Genomic DNA, 17,011 nt, shown 5'->3' with positions numbered 1-17,011 from the left:
TATTTCAAGTGTTTATTTTTGTTAATATTTAAATTCAGTTTCTGTGAAGATGAGAGGATTTATGTTATGTTGGGTCATGATACCAATCAGAGACACAGAGTCACTGACACCTTCCAAAAGAATTGTAAGCCACAAAAGGTCATTGCTAAAGAAGCTGGCGGTTCCCGAACTGTTTTTAAAGGTAAGGTAAAGGTATTGCAGCCTTGACAAGTTATGAATCAGAATTCACTGAATGAGCTCCAACCGTTGCATTCCCCGTGTCAAGCCACCTCTGAACCAGGGATAACACAGAAGTTTCTTACCTGGAATAAGAAGAAAAAAGACTGGACTGATGCTCAGAGGTCCAAAGTGCTCTTTCAGTACATTTTGCCTTTCTACTTGAGGTCCTTGAAGAGGTTTCCAGTCAGTGAAAAGAGGTGCCATGTAATTTACTGCTGTTGATCCACTGGGTTCTATACAGTCCAGTCAGCGCAGGCATCTACCACTTCATGGTTCCTTCTGCTGATAAGCTTGGTGGAAATGCTGATTTCATCCAGCAGGACTTGGTACTGACCCACACAGCCAAAAGTACCAATACCTGCTGAAATGAACATGGTAACCCCAGCAAACTGGCTCAACCCGATCCCCTCAGAGAACCTTTGAGATGTTGTCAACCAGAACCAGAACCAACAGGCGTGCTGAAGGCCACTATCAAAGCAAAGCAACCTGGGCTTCCCGAACAGCTCATCAGAACCACAGGCTGATCTCCATGCCATGCTGCATTGATGCAGGAATTCCTGCAAAAGGAGCCCAGACCCAGTACTGAGTCCAGAAACTGCACAGAACCTGGAGATAGTGTCCAGTAGAAGTATTAGATAATAATATTAGATAAAATAAACACTTAAATGATATAACTGTGAGTAATTAGTCCGTTTAACAAAAAGGTTTCAATTTTTGAATTATATTACTGAAATAAACCTTTTAATATTTTAATTATCTGAGACACAATTATATTTCAGTACAATGGCCTGCATTTAAATTATATTCTTACAATCTAAACTGGGTCCTAATAAAAGAAAAACCAGATGATAAATACAGAAAATAAATATGAGGCTCACATTTATTTAGTATATGGTGCTTTTATTAGATATGAATTTCAATCTTCAATGCAGATGAGGTCCAAACAACACTTTAATCAGAATATACAATTTACAGAGTTCTGGGATTAAACAGATCCTGCGCTGCGATGGAGCTCCGCTACAGGGTCCAGCGGCTCTAAAGATGAGAACAGAAAATAAAACATAAAGAGCAGCAGATTAATCATGATGAGCAGCCGACCTGGACTGAATTATTCTGGACATCCGGTCCTCAGGAAACCGGTCTGCAAACCGCAGACAGGAAGTCACGTCACGGAGTAAACAGTCTGAATGTAAATGTTTCGGCATATTTTCAACAACTTTACCTGCAAGAAGGTGTTAACTAGCAGCCATTAGGTAGGCAGGTTATTGAGGTATTTCATACTTGAGGCCAGAGATAAAAATATAAATAAAAAACAATTTAAAGAAAAAAATCTGTAAATTTTTGATCAAGATCAAGAAACGAGTCAGAAAACAACACAGTGACTCATTTATCTTATACAGTAAAATGAAACCAGCTCATCTTTGTAGATAAACATGACTGGTTTACTTTAAAGCTTTTGTTTGGCAGAACACGGGCCCGTCAATGTTCTGGGTTCATGTTAGGCATCCTAGAAGAAATGAGTTTTTAACTCTGGACTCTTTTTAAGGTGGCAGTTTGTCCCCGAGGAGAAGGACAGACCTGGAGGTTTACGCTGAGCAGAACCTGCTACGACCCGACTTGCATCTATGGAACCGATGCTTCAACTTAACTCCAACTCAGCTCAGATGTTCACAGCAGATGCATGAGGGACTCTGACACATTAAAACATACATGAAACAACTGCTGAATTGGCACAAATGGAGAAATACATCCATCAGGTACAGATTCCGACACGTTTGTTTACAACCTGGTAAAGATGCAAAAAATTGAGCGTACCGGAAAACTGGAAATGGGTCACTGTTGGGTCATTGTTCAACAGAGAAATGGTTCAGAGATACGAAGTCAACCATCTTTTAGGGCCGTCACAGACCTAAATACCTGTGGGGTGAGCTGAGGAGCAGAGAGCGCAGGAGAAGACCCAGGATTCTGGAGGATCTCCACAGAATGTGAGACAAGAAATGGTCAAAGGTCCCTCAACCTTGGGGAATGTTATAGAAAAGACGGAGTGTTGTTCTACTGGCGAAGAAACGTTGAACAGAGTATTAACAGCAGGGGGCAAAGAGTTATTCAACCATTGTCCATACCTGCTTGACCTTATAGGGTCACAAGGACAAACTGGTGCCTATCTCCAGTGGTCAGAGGGCGAGAGGACGGGGACGTCCTGGACACAGATCCATCACACACTATCATACCTGAGGACAATTTAGAGACCAATTAACCAAACAGTCTTTGGACTTTGGGAGGAAGCTGGAATACCCTGAGAGAACCCATGCCGGTACGGGGAGAACACGCAAACTGCATGCAGAAAGACCCCAGGCTGGGATTTGAACCCAGGACCTTCTTGCTATGAGGCTAAGAACAGAACCACCGTGCGGCCTCTGCTGAATAAATATAATTAATATATGAAACAGTGGATTTTTCCTCTCAGTGATCATGATGTTGCAATAACAGCTGAGTTTTAAGGCTTTTTATACATCTTTACCAGGGATCAGCTCTGCACATCAAATGTGCTCCTTCTGAAGGCTCCCCCTGAGTGTGACCTAGAACACCACGTTCCTCAATGCCTGATGTGACGCAGACCTGAAGAGATGCAGACTGCCTGCTGTCTTAAAGGCTACATGAGATTTATACAGCATTCAGAATCTTTTCTAGTAAAATACACATAAAACAACAATAAATAAATACATCCAGTTAGGCCTACATTGTTCTAAGTGAACATGATTATTAATACAACTCGTTCATATTCTGACCTTCATCCAAACCAAGGAGGTATCTGAGTTGAACTAGGAGTCTTGCTCTAAATGTACAGTTGATCTCAGATAAATAGTTTATAGTTCTAGTTTCATAAGGATCCTACAGAGGCACAGGAGATAATTATATACAGTTTTAAAAGCTTTGTGTTCTCAGTCTGCATGGTTCTGTTCACTTTGGTGGCTGAGTTTGTTCTGGACGAATGAGCAGTCAGATGTTCTTACCGCCTCAACCTAGGAGAACGTTCCAGCCGTAACGATGAGGAATGCTGAACCATCTGAGGACATGAGACACATGTCCTTATCTCTACAGAGGTCAGACTGGCAGGTGTTATATTTCAGATTGTGTTAAAAGTTTTTAAGTAATCAATATCTTACCTGACGTGGATAAATGTCTTCCTGTCTTTGTTTGGTCCTGGAGGCTGAAGATAACGGTTAGTCTGGGAGGGACCTGGACCAAATCGGACTTCTAGTGTCTTAGACGACTCCAGTCGCAAAAACATCACGGCAGTTTAATGAACCTTTAAACCGTCATCACATTTACACTGGGTGGTTCACACAGAAAACTATGAATAATCACACTGGAGATGGAAGGGTAGGAGATGATACGCCACCAGTGATCTTAGAGTAGAACAGAAACCTTCTTGTCCCATCTGGAACGTTCTGCTCAGCGGGAGAGGACATCGGCTGTTTACATCACCTTATGATGAAGAATAAAAGCGCTACCTTCAACATCCTCTGGTTCCTCTAAACTGCTATAAAATATCAGATGCCATCTCTGGCTGGAATTGCCTCACAGGTTCTGTTCTCAGTATGTGTTTCACGCAGGAAGAGCATTAGTGGCGCACAGCCTCCGACCCTCACTTTCTCTGTAAATAATAATTGTCCTCTGTGTAAACAACTAATGCAAACCTGATGAGGGTTCATGGGGTCATAGAAGAGTTCTCATGGGACCGCTGTGATAATTCTTTTGGACTGGAATCATTTTAAGATGGCAGAAGTCCACCATGGTTCTGACCCGCCTCAGACTAGCTGCTGGCTTCGGACGCCAACCGTTATCAACTGCAGGAAAGACATTACCTCCTTCTAACAGGACCTCACTTAAAAAATCCTGAACCATCTCTTCAAGAAAATTTGGACCTTTGAAAGAGAACTTCTGTCAAGGTGAAGGTGAAAATACTGCTTTACAATTATTGATCAGAGGATAAATATCGCCTCTCCTGTATGCTCAGGAACACTGGAAAGACTCCAAGTCCAGGTCCATGAATGCATCGGTATCCACGTCAAAGGAGGAGCTGGAGGTCTGTGTGGTGTTCTGGTGCATCTTCTGATGGTGCCTCAGGTTGGATTTGCTGGAGAAGCTTTTGCTGCACAGCTGGCAGGTGAAGGGCTTCTCCTTTGTGTGTATTCTCCGGTGACATATCAGCTGGGTGGACACGCGGAACGCCTTTCCACACGTCAAGCACTGGTAGCGTTTGGGCTCTGTGTGAATACGTCGGTGGTTCTTGAGAGCCATCAGGTTGGTGAACTCCTTCTGGCAGACTGAGCAAAAGTAGCAGCCCGTCTTGTGGCTGTTCTTGTGGTTGAGGAGGGAGCTGGCGTGGCGGTAGGTGCGGCCGCAGTGCTCACATACGTGACTTTTTTCCTCTGGGATGGAGGTTTCCCCAGTCTGTGGATCACTGCTGCTGTTTGGAATCTGGGCCAAAAGTGGCAGAACCGTTCCAATAGACTGGTTTACTCCTGAGTCCCAGCAGAGGTTGTTCTCAGCAGGTTCATCCACACCTTGTTGACAGGAGCCCTGAGCTGCATGGTGCACGGTATGATGCTCCTGGTAGCTGGCCGTGCTAGGGAAGCTCTGCTGGCACAGGCTGCAGAACACACCCTGGTTCTTCGAGTGCACCTCCATGTGGCTCTGCAGGTGTGCCACCAGACAGAAGGTTTTGCCACATTCGGGGCAACATTGGCGCCTTATCTGGGAGTGCATCTGCATACTGAGAAGATTGGGAAATGTCTGCAGACACAAAGTACATTGGTGAAGATCTTCAGAGTGGGACTTCTTGTGATTGAGGAGGGATCCGGCGTGGCGGTATGAGCGCCCACACAGGTCACACCTGCATCAGAAACGTGTTTGTAGTAAACATTTAAAGAGACACGGCAACTCAGACAGTTCTAACTAAAACAGAAACATTTGAACAGACAGGGAAAGATACAGAGGTTGCCACATTTACTGGCCCCCCTGAAAACGATGGGAAACATCTGGAAATAACTTCTGCTTTTGATGCTGAAGCATAATCTCACAATGAAAAAATGTGAATAATTTGGGAAAAAGGTATTCAGTTTTATAACCAATCCCGATTACTGGTACCTCTAAACAATCCCTTTAAAACAAATATAACTGAAACTTTTTTAAATTTCTATTTCTGTCTAGGAACTTCTAACTAACAATCAATGACCTTCTGTTTCTCTGGGGTATGAATATAACGCGACACAGAGGCCCATTCAACGTTAGAGATCCGCAGCAAAGACTGGAACCAAGGAGTCCATCGTTCCATCCAAACATAAGGAGACAACTTAACAAACACTTTTAAATCAGATCTTCAGGCACTTTGTTGCCAGCAGCCGTCACAAAGACAGAATTTGTTCTATAAAAAAAACCCAAAGATATGTTCTACTTAGCAGATGATCCGCCCAAGGATGATGCATCTCTCAGGACCCGTGTCAAGAAATCTCTAGAGAAGATGTATGTCTACTGAGGTCTTCAGAGCCAACATGTTGTGATCAGAAATATGAAGGCAGTGCCTTTAACTGACTCACATGAAGCTCTTGTCTCCTCTCTCTGGCTGCTGGACTCCAGGAGACTCGTTGCTCCTCTGACCTCCATGGCAGCGGTGCCTCTTCAGCTCAGACCTCCCCTGGAAGCTCTTGCCACATGAAGAGCAGCTGAAGCAACTAGACGCCTGACTGTGGACCTGCTGGTGGTTTTGCAGGATGCTGGCGAGGCGGAAGGCCTTCCCGCATGTGAGACATGCGTACTTTTTCTTCTGCGTGTGGATCCTGGTGTGATTTCGTAAAGCCATCAGGTTGGTGAAGGGCTTGGAGCAGAAGGTGCAGAGGAAGTGTCCCGTCTTGTGTGTGTTTTTGTGGTTCAGCAGGGAGCCAGCGTGCCGGTAGCTGCGATGGCATATGTTGCATGTGAACGGCCGGTCCTCGTCACCTAGACAGGTGTTTGGTTCTGAATCCCTGCAGTCGGACGTCACGTCACAAGCATGAGCTGCCAGCTGGTCAACAGAGAGGAAGGTCTTCTTACATTTCTTACATCTAACAGCTCTGGATCTGAGGCCCGTTCTGCCTGCAACTCCTTTCTTTCTGGGCTCTGCACAGACATGACCCAACAGCTGCGTCTTTCCTCTAAACCCCTTCCCACAGTTCTGGCACAAGTGCTTTTTATATGCAAAGTGGCTCCGTAAGTGGTTCTTCATTGCTAACTGGTTGGAGTAAGTGTTTCTACAGATTGAACAGTAATATTCGCCTGTTTTATGTGAGTTTCTGTGGTTGACCAAACTTCCAGCATGGCGATACGTTCGACCACATTGGTCGCATGAAAAAGGTCTCTTATCGCCCTCCGCCTCTGACTTCACGGACATCTCCAGCTTTGTTTCTCCTGCCTGTCCCTCCGGCTGCAGCGTGCGGTCCTGAACCCTAAAAAGCTGAGCGGAGTCCGAAGCTGAAGATGACATTCTTCCATTACTTTCCATGAGTTTCTGGATCCTGGCTTGGTTCTCTTTGTGCCTTCTCAGGTGGTTCAGTAGCTGCTTCTGAATTTTGAAGGCTCTCCCACATTCATGACAGGTATGCCTGGGGGGACAAAGAGCTGTAGTTATATCGCCTTACAAAAGTATCTATAAGCCTTTCATCAACTCAAACCTCAGTCTACACAATTCAGTAAATTAGAACATTTAAAAGTTAATTTATTTCAGTAAATCAGTTTAAAACGATGGAACCTATTTGTTACATTGATTATTTTATCACTGGTTTATTTCAGTTTATCTCTTAATTTTAATGATTATCGCTTATAGCAAATGAAAACTCAAAATCAAGCTTCTAAGTGATTTAAAATATTACATCAGACCAATAAAAATGATTTTTTAACAGAAATGTTTTATTATTGCCGATACATTGATGAGGCAGACTGCTGACCTGACAGTTGTCCTGCAGACAGTCACTGACATCCTCCAGGTCATTGCTGTTAAGCTGGCTGTTCATAGAGCGATGTATCAAAGCGTATTCATGGAAAGGTTAAGTGGAAGGAAAAAGTGCACCAGCAACAGGGATGACTGAATCTTTATGTGGATTGTGAAGCAAAGCCCAATAAAGAGTTTGGACAAGTGGACTGCAGCTGGAATCAAAGCTTCAACAACCACCACAGGCAGATCCAAAACATGGGCTGCAACTGTCCCATTCCTTGTGCTCAGTCACTCCTGAACCAGAAACTATGTAAGAAGAATCTTACCTGGACTGAGGAGAAAAAGGAGTAGACTGACGCTCAGTGGCCCAAAATCCTCTGCTCAGGTGAAATCAAGTTTATTTGTAAATCAAGATTGAGTCTGGAAGAAGAGTGGAGAGGACTAGAATCCATGTTGCTTGATGTCTCCAGTCAGTGCCCTTCACTGGTGTATTAAGTCAAGTAAAAGGAGCCCTGACCAAGCACTGAATGCATATACCGTACATAAATAGACTAATATTTCTGTATTAGTTGATCAAATATTTGTAAAACTAGTCTCATGTAATATTTTATATTTCTAAAAGATTGAATGTGGGGCTTTCATTTGCTACAAGCTCTCTGGGTAATAAAACTATATAACTTTATATAACAATATAATTTAAGTTTCACTTCTATGACTGAATTATTGAAATAAATGTATTCATTTGAAAACCAGGCATCATTTTCCTTCTACTTCTCTCCTCTATGAAATCTGATTATCAGTCACTGACTGAATGTCCTTCCAGTGAAATCCACCTCCCAAACATCACTGTAGGAGAACCAACCTCTTCACATCGAAATGGGACCTCTGATGGTTTTTAAGGGCCAGCAGGTTGTAGAAGCGTTTCTGGCAGATGATACATCTGAACACGCCGGTTTTGTGGGACTTTTTATGGTTGAGCAGGGAGCCGGCATGCCTGTAGGACCTTCCACACTGATCACACTTATACTGACGAATCTCACAATCACCGGTTTCTCTGTTGAGATGTGTCTCCTCATGCTGGGGACTGTCTTCAACCTTAACCTCCTCCTTACAGCAAACTGACTCGTCCTTCTTATCTGCTGTGCAGTCATGGCTGTTTAGATGATTGTAGCTTCTGCAGGAGATGCCACATCTGCTGCAGATGATGCATGCTTCCTCTTTACTTTCTAAAACATCGCTCTTCATAGGTAGATTTTCAAGACAGTCTGCTTGGCTCTTCTTGTGACGAAGATGGTGAGTGATCAAGTCCTGCCTGTTCACAAAGGTCTCCCCACATGCACTACAGATCATCATCTCTCCTGGCTCATCATCTCTCACTTCTTCTTGGGAGGAAAGGGAAGAAGGATCTGAGCTTTGAGGAGCATCATGGGACTGCGTGTGCCCTCGCAGATGGCTCCTGAGAGCCGTCATGGTGGTGTAGCTGTTTCCACACACAGAGCACTGATAATGATCTCCATCATCATCTTCTTCATCAGGATTGTCGTCCTCTCCGACACCGTTCACATTTTCATGGGAACTCTGTTCAAAGTAAGTGTGGCTCTTACCATGCAAGCCGTGAAAGTCCAAGTTTATTTCTGGATCTTCAGAGGCGTGTTGGTCATTAATGGCATTAAAGTTCAAACTGTGGGCATGATGAACATCAGAAGGTCTTTGCTGGTGCTGCAGAAGTGGGCAGCTATGAGACCTAATCCCTGCTATATCTGCAAACATCTCCCCGCAGTCTGCACACATGTGCCTCTGCGTGGGGAGCTCACTGTGAGGTAGCTGTGACGTCACGTCCTGGCAGACGTCCTGATCAGACTGCTCCTCGTAAAACGCTCCACAGCTGGTGTCAGCCATGTTTTCCTGATCCACACCAAACACAGACTGTTTCTGCTCGTTTGGGGAATAGAAGCAGCCCTGCTGCCTGTCCAGAGTCAACGGCTCTGGTGAGAGCCACTCTCCCTCTGCATGGAGGTGGAAGGATGAGCGCTGAACTTTGTGAAGACGGAGATGACTTTTCAGAGCAGCCAGGTGAGGATACTTCTTACTGCAAACAGAACACTTGAAAACCCCGACCTGATGGGACCTTTTGTGATTGATGAGGCTCCCAGAATGCCGGTAGCTTTTACCACAGGTGTGACACTTGAAGGGTCGCTCATCAGAATCTGGAGCTGACATTTCTTCAGTTTTAGTCGCGCTGTCAGTGTTCTGTGATGGCACGTCGCTTGAGGGGCCTCCCTGAGGGCCAATGTGGTCATGATTATTAGTTATATCACTCTCTGCTTGATCAAAGCAGCTGGGATGATCTGTCAGCGACAAGGGAGGTAAATTCTCTACAGGAGACACACAAAAACTAGACTCAGGTGACGCCATGCTGGGCTCGTAAATATTTATCTGCTCTGAAAACGACTGAGAAGACGAGTTGTGCATTTGGATGTGGTCCTGGAATTCCGTATTATTTGGAAAAAGTGCCTGACACAAATGGCAGAAATTCCCTGGAACGTCTTGGCTCTGCAGAGGGAACTGATCCAGTGTGGTGTTTGTGTGGGATCCAGCTGTCAAGCTAAGAACCTTCTCGCCTCGTGCCTTGTGAGTCCTCTGGTGACTGTACAGGGCGCCCATATTGTTACACAGTTTGAAGCACACGGTGCATTCAAACATTCCCAGCTGGTGAGTCTTTTTATGATTGATCAGGCTTCGGTGGTGGATGTATGACTTCTCACACAGGTTACATCGAAAGGGTCTGTTTACTGCATCACTACAGTTCTCAGACTGGGAACTGGAAACATCCTGTGGGATAGTTCCTGTAGAAATCCCAACACTGTTTGAATACTCACTAAGTTGAGATTGCTGATCACTTTCATTCTCATGTATGGACTTTTCCACATCTGTATTCCTACATGGATGAACCCTTGACCTTTGGGCAAGATGAATCCTCTCATGCGTAAGCAGCTGAGCTGCCAAACGAAAAGATTTTCCACAATCTGCACAGGAGAACTTTTTACACAAAGTGTGGCTCCGGAGGTGATTTTTCATGGCTGAGGCGTTCCAGTTTTCTTTTCCACAAATGGTACACTGAAACGAACCAACTTCATGAGTCCTTCTGTGATTGGTTAGGCTACCAGCATGTCTGTAGCCACGCCCACATTCATTGCATTTAAATTTGCGTTCTTCCTCTTGCTGATGATGAGCGTCCATGGGTTCCAGCAGGCTGGTCATATTGGGGCTTATCCTAGCACGTTGCCTGGGAGAAAAAGTCCCTGCTCTGACAGTGTCTTGCTCTGCCATCACCAGATGATGACAGGTGAACAGGACTCAGCTTTTAAAGACCTGCTGGACTGAGGTGCATCCGTTGTTTATTCCTTAAAAAGGAATACCAGTTCTTTCCAATAAGATCCAAGGACGGTCCTGGGAGGCAACATCAGCAGGCAGAAGAGATGCCTGTAAGACACAGTTAGTAATTACCAACCAGCCTCAATAACTCTGAAAGATATTTACAACACTTTATAGAACAACATTTAACTGCAGTTACAGCAGCAGATATTTTAGGGGTGTCTCTACCAGCTTTAAACATACACAGAATAAAATGTCTGCCCATTCTTCTTTATAAAATTACTCAAGCTCCGTCAAACTGGATGGAGAGCATCTATGAACTTTGATTTTCAAGTCTTACCACTGATGCTTAATTGAATTTTGGTCTGGACTTTGTCTAGGCCATTCTAACACACCCATTGTTTAGGGTGGTTGGACTTGGGACACATCTAAAAGCTGCAGGACACTGACCCTTGAGGACTGGAGCTTGACACCTCTGATAAATCATCCACTGTATCTCTGGCTCTATGTTCAGGGTGGATCTCCTACTGGAAGGTGAACCTCCACCCCAGTCTCCAGTGTTCTGCAGCCTCTAACATGTTTTCCTCCAGGACTGTCCTGGATGTAGCTCCATCCATCTTCCCATCATCTCTGATCAGAATGTCTTTCTTTCAACAATGTCTCTCTTACCACTCTTCCAACTAATAGCTATGCGCTAAATAACTGATAGCTGTCCAGTAAACAGATTCTTCCAGCTGAACTGTGGATCTCCAAAGTTACCATGGACCTCTTGGCTGCTTCTCTGATTAATGATCTCCATGTACAGCTTGTCAGTTTAGGTGGACGGCCATGTCATGCTAGGTTAGCAGCTGTGTCATACTGTTTTTAACTTTAGATGATAAATTGAGACGCTCAGAGCTAAGGATATTGTTATCTAACCTAACTCTGTTTTAAATGTTCTCCCTGACCTGTCTGCTGGGTTCCTTTGGTCTGCATGATCCTGGTTGTTCTCTAATGTTTTCTAAGGAACCTCGGAGGCCTTCACAGAACAGCTGCAGTTAGACTGAGATCAGATTACACACAGCTGCACTTTATTTACTAATTAGGTGACTTCTGAAGTTGCACAGGGTTTTATTTAGGGGTATCAAAGTAAAGGGGGCACATTTTCAGACTTATTTATAGAAAACTTTGTAAATTAGATATTTTTCTCAATCAACTTCCCATCCCAGAACATATTGAAGTCAGCAGTTGTAACCTTCCAGTGAATCAACAAATCCACCTTGAAATACACTTTGAGATTGAAATGCCTTTAGAAGCCGACCATTAAAGCAGGTAATAATAATAAATAATGTCTTTGGAAGCCAAATAGAGACTCAAATGTAATAAACATTTTATTCTTAAATCATTTATTCTTTACATCCCCATCTCTTGAGGTAGGAATCTAATCTCGTTGCACTGTGTGGGTTGCAGGGACAATAAATTTGTTCTGTTTCTATAACTTACATGAGTATGATGATGTAATCAATTCAACGTTGCTTTTTAAGCTTGAACCTAACGTAACTGTAAATCTGTAATCCTGGTGGGTTTTAATTAAAGGCTAACATCTTTGCACCTGCAGCGCAGACTGAGTCAATGAACAGAGAACTCTTCGTACAATCACCAACACATATTCATATGTTTTACTGAGCGTAAAACACTATTACGTTAAATTCAGTATTAGATACACGTAAACAAGTCAATTGTAACTAAGCAGTAGGTACATGTTAGCGGCCTACAGTTAGCTAAACATACATCGCACCAAAACAGTCGTTCTTTGATAAAATACAGGCTTTTACAGCTAAACAAATTTTTTATATTTAATACCTGGAGACGTTTGTTTTAATGCGACCTATAGCTGCACGAATCTCCACTCTTCTTGTTTTGTTTTGATCAATTTTTCATATAAAGGACAAACCCTTCTATCCAACTGTCCCTTTTCCTCCATCCCCGTTTCCACATCCCTCTGGTTGCTAGGAAACAGGAAATGTGTAGCAGCGAAAAGCTTCCCTCTTAGCATCACCTAGCCAGCTGAGCTAACTGTTTTATTTATCAAAGCAACGCGCTTGGTAACCCCAAGATGTAGCCCCTTACGAAATAAATACAAAATAAATTAAAGGGTCACTTCAAAGTGTTCAGCTCTAGATGAAGCATCTGAAAGGATTTCTTTTAGCCGGTTATGATAGACCCATTAAATAGCTAAAGTTGCTAGCCATGCTACCATGTTGACATAGCAGTAAAAAAAAATTATACATTTATTTTTAAGATTTATTTTTATTCTGAAATATGTTTTATTATTATTTATTTTCTTATTTTAATAGTTAAATGCACACTTTGCTTGCTCGCCCATTGCTGTCGTCATCAGGGTCCTAGAGCCGACCTGACATCACATCCAGTACAGAACGAGTCTCGCAGTAAAAGCTGTCATCTTCGGGGACACCGTCTGCCGACTGTTTATGAACCGATTCTGGTAAGAACTGTTCGTTTTTGCTTTAAAGCATCCTCCCGGGAAAGGCGAGTGATTTTAGCGGCGTCCATGCCTTGAATCTGCGGGCATGATCTCGATCTAATTAGTCCAGCCAGCGGTCCTAAAGCCAGCCATTTTGAGTCACTGAAAAGGAGTAGCATGAGAGCTAGCACCAGCAGATACGTACATGTCGTGTCCTGCACTTCGCTACAACGCTACGTTGACATGGAGTGTTTGAACGTAATTGCTGCCCGGTGCAGCGACAGTCTTATCTGCACAGCTGTCTCTGCATCGCCGACTTCCTCTGTCATCGAAGCGGTTAGCTTGTTGTCCCTGAGGTCCTAATGCCAGCCATTTTGAGAATAATTAATAGCATGTCCACATATTTCTGTGATTGTATATATATTTTAAATCTGGCCCAACATTAGCTCCTGTCATCAGCAACATATGCAAAGATTTTTGCAATTTCAACTCATCTGATAAACATATTTCCTTCTACTTTCTGAAGTAAATCTTTTATACTCATTGCAAATATGTTTTTAATTTGATCTGCTTGCAGAAATAAAAATGGCTTCTCCTCTGCCTGGCACCCCACCTCCTGCAGAGCAGTTTACCCCCCCTGAGATGGATGATGAAAGTAAACAAGAAGAAGAGGTGGTGAGAGACCAGCCTGTCAAAAAACGCGGCAGGGGCAGACCTCCAAAAGCCAAACCCAACTTCAGATGCTCCACATGCACGGAGACGTTTAAAAGCATGTCGGCTCTTCAGAGCCACAAGCTGGCAGCACATGCAAAGCAGCAGCATGCATGTTCCGAGTGCACTAAAACCTTTTCTAGCAAAGCTCAGCTGTCCAAACATGAACGCACCCACTCATTCCAGCGCCCCTTTCAGTGTCCAGACTGTCACAAGGCTTACAAGACGTCCACAGAGCTACGCAACCACAGCCGCTCCCACACTGGAGAAAAACCTTTTGTGTGCACAGAGTGTGGTAAAGCCTTCATGCAGGCCATATGCTTGAGGATCCACACGACGCAGCACAGTGGAGAGCGTCCTTACTCGTGCTGCCAGTGCTCCAAGAGCTACCCCACTCTGTCCAAGCTGAAGGTTCACGAGCGCTCCCACACTGGAGAGAAGCCATATTTCTGCGCTGAATGTGGCAAGAGCTTCGCTGATCCCTCGGTGTTCAGGAAACACAAAAGGAACCATCAGGGTCACCGGCCGTACGCCTGCGAGGAGTGCGGGAAAACGTACACGGAGCTGAAGGACCTGAAAAACCACGAGCGCTCCCACACCGGGGAAAAGCCGTTCCTCTGCTCGGACTGCGGCAAAGCCTTCTCCCGTTCCTCTTCCCTGGCGTGCCATCAGCGCATTCACTCCCAGAACAAACCCTATCAGTGTGAGCAGTGTGGGAAAGGCTTCACCCAGCTGTCCTCGTACCAGTCTCATCTCCGCACTCATTCCGGTGAGAAGCCCTTCCTCTGCCCCCAGTGTGGCAAAATGTTCTCCGACCCCTCCAGCTTCCGACGGCACCAGCGCGCCCACATGGGGTTCAAACCGTATCCCTGCGACAAATGTTCCAAGCGCTTCCGGCAGCCGGCTGACCTCGCTGTTCATGAACGTGTTCACTCTGGAGAGCGGCCATATAAATGTCAGAGCTGCGACAAGGCCTTTGTGGCCTCCTGGGATCTGCGTCGCCACATGCTTGTCCACACAGGTCTCAGGCCCTTCTCGTGCACAGAGTGCGACAAGTCATTCACTGAGCGCTCCAGCCTCAACAAGCACCGGCGTGTGCACTCTGGAGAAAGGCCCTTCAAATGTGAGGAGTGCCTGAAGTCATTTGTGGTGTCGTCGAGTCTGCGGAAACACGAGAGGACTCATCTAGCCGAACAATCTGAGCAGCAGCAGGAGGCTGATTCAGCCAGCACCTCCACCTCTGGCTTCACTCCCCACACAACTCTCCCTCAGTTCTCCTGTACTCACTGTGACGCCACCTTTGCTTCTTGGGATGAAGTTCAGGCCCACGAGAATCTTCACTCCTCTGACCTAACCTCCATTCACGTTTGTGGAACCTGCAGCATAGAGTTTGGACAGCTGGAGGACCTGGAGGAGCACGAGAAGCAGCATCTGAAGCCGAGGCCGCATGTCTGCGACAGCTGCGGCAAGGCTTTCCTCAACAAATCCGGGCTGCGGAAACACCAGAAGATCCACTCCGCCAGCAAACCCCACAGCTGCCCCCAGTGCGGCAAAGCCTTCCTGTTCGCCGCCTACCTTCGCAAGCACTTACGGACTCACACAGACACTGCGGCGCCTGCAGCCCCTTCAGCCACAGCATCAAATGTTGACGACCTAAAAATTATGCACACCGACCCGCTTCCCTCACCCACCAATGAGGTGTCTGCCTCAGCTGTTGAACCCAGCTCCATTTCTCTGACCGTACCTGTAACTTCTTTTCACAATCTCTCAGAATATTTGGTCAAAGATGGACTTTAATTTAGTAAAAAATAAAACTTGCACTTCAGAGGATCTAGATTGTATATAAAGAAAATGATAATTAAAACAGATTCTCGGTGGAACGTATAAAGGTTTATATGTCTGGACAGGATTTCTGACAAATATCATGTGATAAATGTGTTTTATAGTAATCTCCATTCTAATATAATATCCTAAATGTTATTTTCTCATTATTGTGTTGCAAACAGTCCTTAAACTTCACGCCTGAAGCTCTTCAATGAACCAACACATTGTTTCTACTTATATCACCATCTTTTAAACGTACTTTGTTAAATACATTTTAACTGTTTTAATGTTTAATAATTTGTACCATGATTATAAGTAGTTTTAGTGGAAAAAATGTTCACCGTGGAGCTGTTTTATATCAATAAAATATAAAAATATTTTTTCCTCAGAACAAACCTCTGTTCTTTTTTTTTTGGCTTAAAACTTTCCTTTTTGATAAAGCTTATAGTTAGAGTGGCTTAGTTTATCCTGAGCTATCTCTGTAGTTATGCTGCTATAGGCTTAGGCTGCTGGAGGACATAACAACCACTTTCACCCTCTTCGCTACATTCTCACACTACTCTCCAATTTTGCATTATTTGCTGTTATTTCAGCTTTTAACTTTGTTCTCTCTTTTCTCTTCCTAGAAGCTACACCTGGCCTGACTCTGTGTCTACCTGTGACACCTTTCTGGAGAGGGGAATCGTCCAAGCTGCTGCTGGCAACAACTTAATGCTCTCCTTCTACAGATGATCCACATGGACCTGTCTTTTAGTGTTTAACCCTTTCTCTCTCCTAGACATGGCTACTGACTGAGCTTCTACTGTAACTAACTCTATGTGCTCTCTTTCAGACTCTAACCTTGAAAACTGGCTCAGAGTTTATCTGTTCTTTCTTTCTAGATGAAACGACTAAAGGAGCTACATCCATTAACATTTACTTTTCCTTCCCATAGAAAGTACTCCTGGATCAGTGCTTCTTTGTTCTCTTTGTGTCTCTGCTCTGTTCTCTCAAACCCCCAGTCGGTCGTGGCAGATGGCCGCTCACACTGAGCCTGGTTCTGGTTCTGCTGGAGGTTTCTTCCTGTTAAAAGGGAGTTTTTCCTCTCCACTGTCGCTACATGCATGCTCAGTATGAGGGATTGCTGCAAAGTCAATACCAGTGACTGTCCACTGTCTCTACATGCTCATCCAGGAGGAGTGAATGCTGCAAGTCACTGACTGGATGCAATCTGCTGGGTTTCCTTAGATAGAAAAACTTTTAATGCAATTTGAATAAATAACTGAATCTGACTGAACTGTTCAATGATTAGGATTAATCAGAATGTATGAACCTGACTGTTGTGAAGTACCTTGAGACGTATATGATTTATCTTTTGTGACGGGCTCCGAGTCCTTAAGATTGGAAGGCACTCTTGCCATCACCCTCATCTTTTGCTCCCTCCACAGATTGTGTAATGTGTGGAC

The 17,011-nt window shown here is 44.5% G+C and overlaps 2 protein-coding genes across 9 annotated transcripts; one reads left to right on the top strand and one right to left on the bottom strand.

The window, feature by feature from the left end:
* Nucleotides 1-1,098: 1,098 nt before the first annotated feature.
* znf646 (zinc finger protein 646) lies at nt 1,099-13,044 on the bottom strand. 8 transcript variants are annotated; one of them, XR_007039974.1, is made up of 6 exons: nt 12,410-12,684; nt 8,055-10,675; nt 5,823-6,863; nt 2,343-5,119; nt 2,137-2,236; nt 1,099-1,254 (listed from the first exon to the last, which is right to left on the bottom strand). XR_007039974.1 is itself a non-coding variant. In XM_047376972.1 (4 exons), exons 2-4 carry the CDS (start codon nt 10,520-10,522, stop codon nt 4,237-4,239), a joined length of 4,392 nt encoding a protein of 1,463 aa, XP_047232928.1. In that variant the 5' UTR covers nt 10,523-10,675; nt 12,916-13,044; the 3' UTR covers nt 1,099-4,236. The 8 variants fall into 8 exon arrangements, 2 of the variants coding, with proteins under 2 accessions (XP_047232928.1, XP_047232927.1); XR_007039976.1 differs by lacking the exon at nt 2,137-2,236 and having other exon boundaries at nt 3,234-3,286; nt 3,387-5,119; XR_007039972.1 differs by having other exon boundaries at nt 2,137-5,119.
* Nucleotides 12,924-15,961, top strand: znf668 (zinc finger protein 668). Its single transcript, XM_047376973.1, has 2 exons — nt 12,924-13,052; nt 13,609-15,961. Exon 2 carries the CDS (start codon nt 13,617-13,619, stop codon nt 15,537-15,539), a length of 1,923 nt encoding a protein of 640 aa, XP_047232929.1. The 5' UTR covers nt 12,924-13,052; nt 13,609-13,616; the 3' UTR covers nt 15,540-15,961.
* Nucleotides 15,962-17,011: the final 1,050 nt, after the last annotated feature.

The sequence above is a fragment of the Girardinichthys multiradiatus genome, chromosome 10, assembly GCF_021462225.1.
Source record: "Girardinichthys multiradiatus isolate DD_20200921_A chromosome 10, DD_fGirMul_XY1, whole genome shotgun sequence".
In the NCBI taxonomy this organism is placed as follows: domain Eukaryota; kingdom Metazoa; phylum Chordata; class Actinopteri; order Cyprinodontiformes; family Goodeidae; genus Girardinichthys; species Girardinichthys multiradiatus.
The sequence above is the reverse complement of the archived record's forward strand: the minus strand, read 5'-3'. Positions and strand labels throughout refer to the sequence as shown.

Bases quoted from the DNA above. Each gene is read 5' to 3' on its own strand.
- znf646 (XM_047376972.1), bottom strand. From the start codon at position 10,522: ATGGCAGAGCAAGACACTGTCAGAGCAGGGACTTTTTCTCCCAGGCAA. The intron at 6,864-8,054 runs GTTGGTTCTCCT...TTGTCCCCCCAG, and splicing joins TCCCATTTCGATGTGAAGAG to GCATACCTGTCATGAATGTG. The intron at 5,120-5,822 runs GTGAGTCAGTTA...TTTCTGATGCAG, and splicing joins AGAGGAGACAAGAGCTTCAT to GTGTGACCTGTGTGGGCGCT.
- znf668 (XM_047376973.1), top strand. From the start codon at position 13,617: ATGGCTTCTCCTCTGCCTGGCACCCCACCTCCTGCAGAGCAGTTTACC.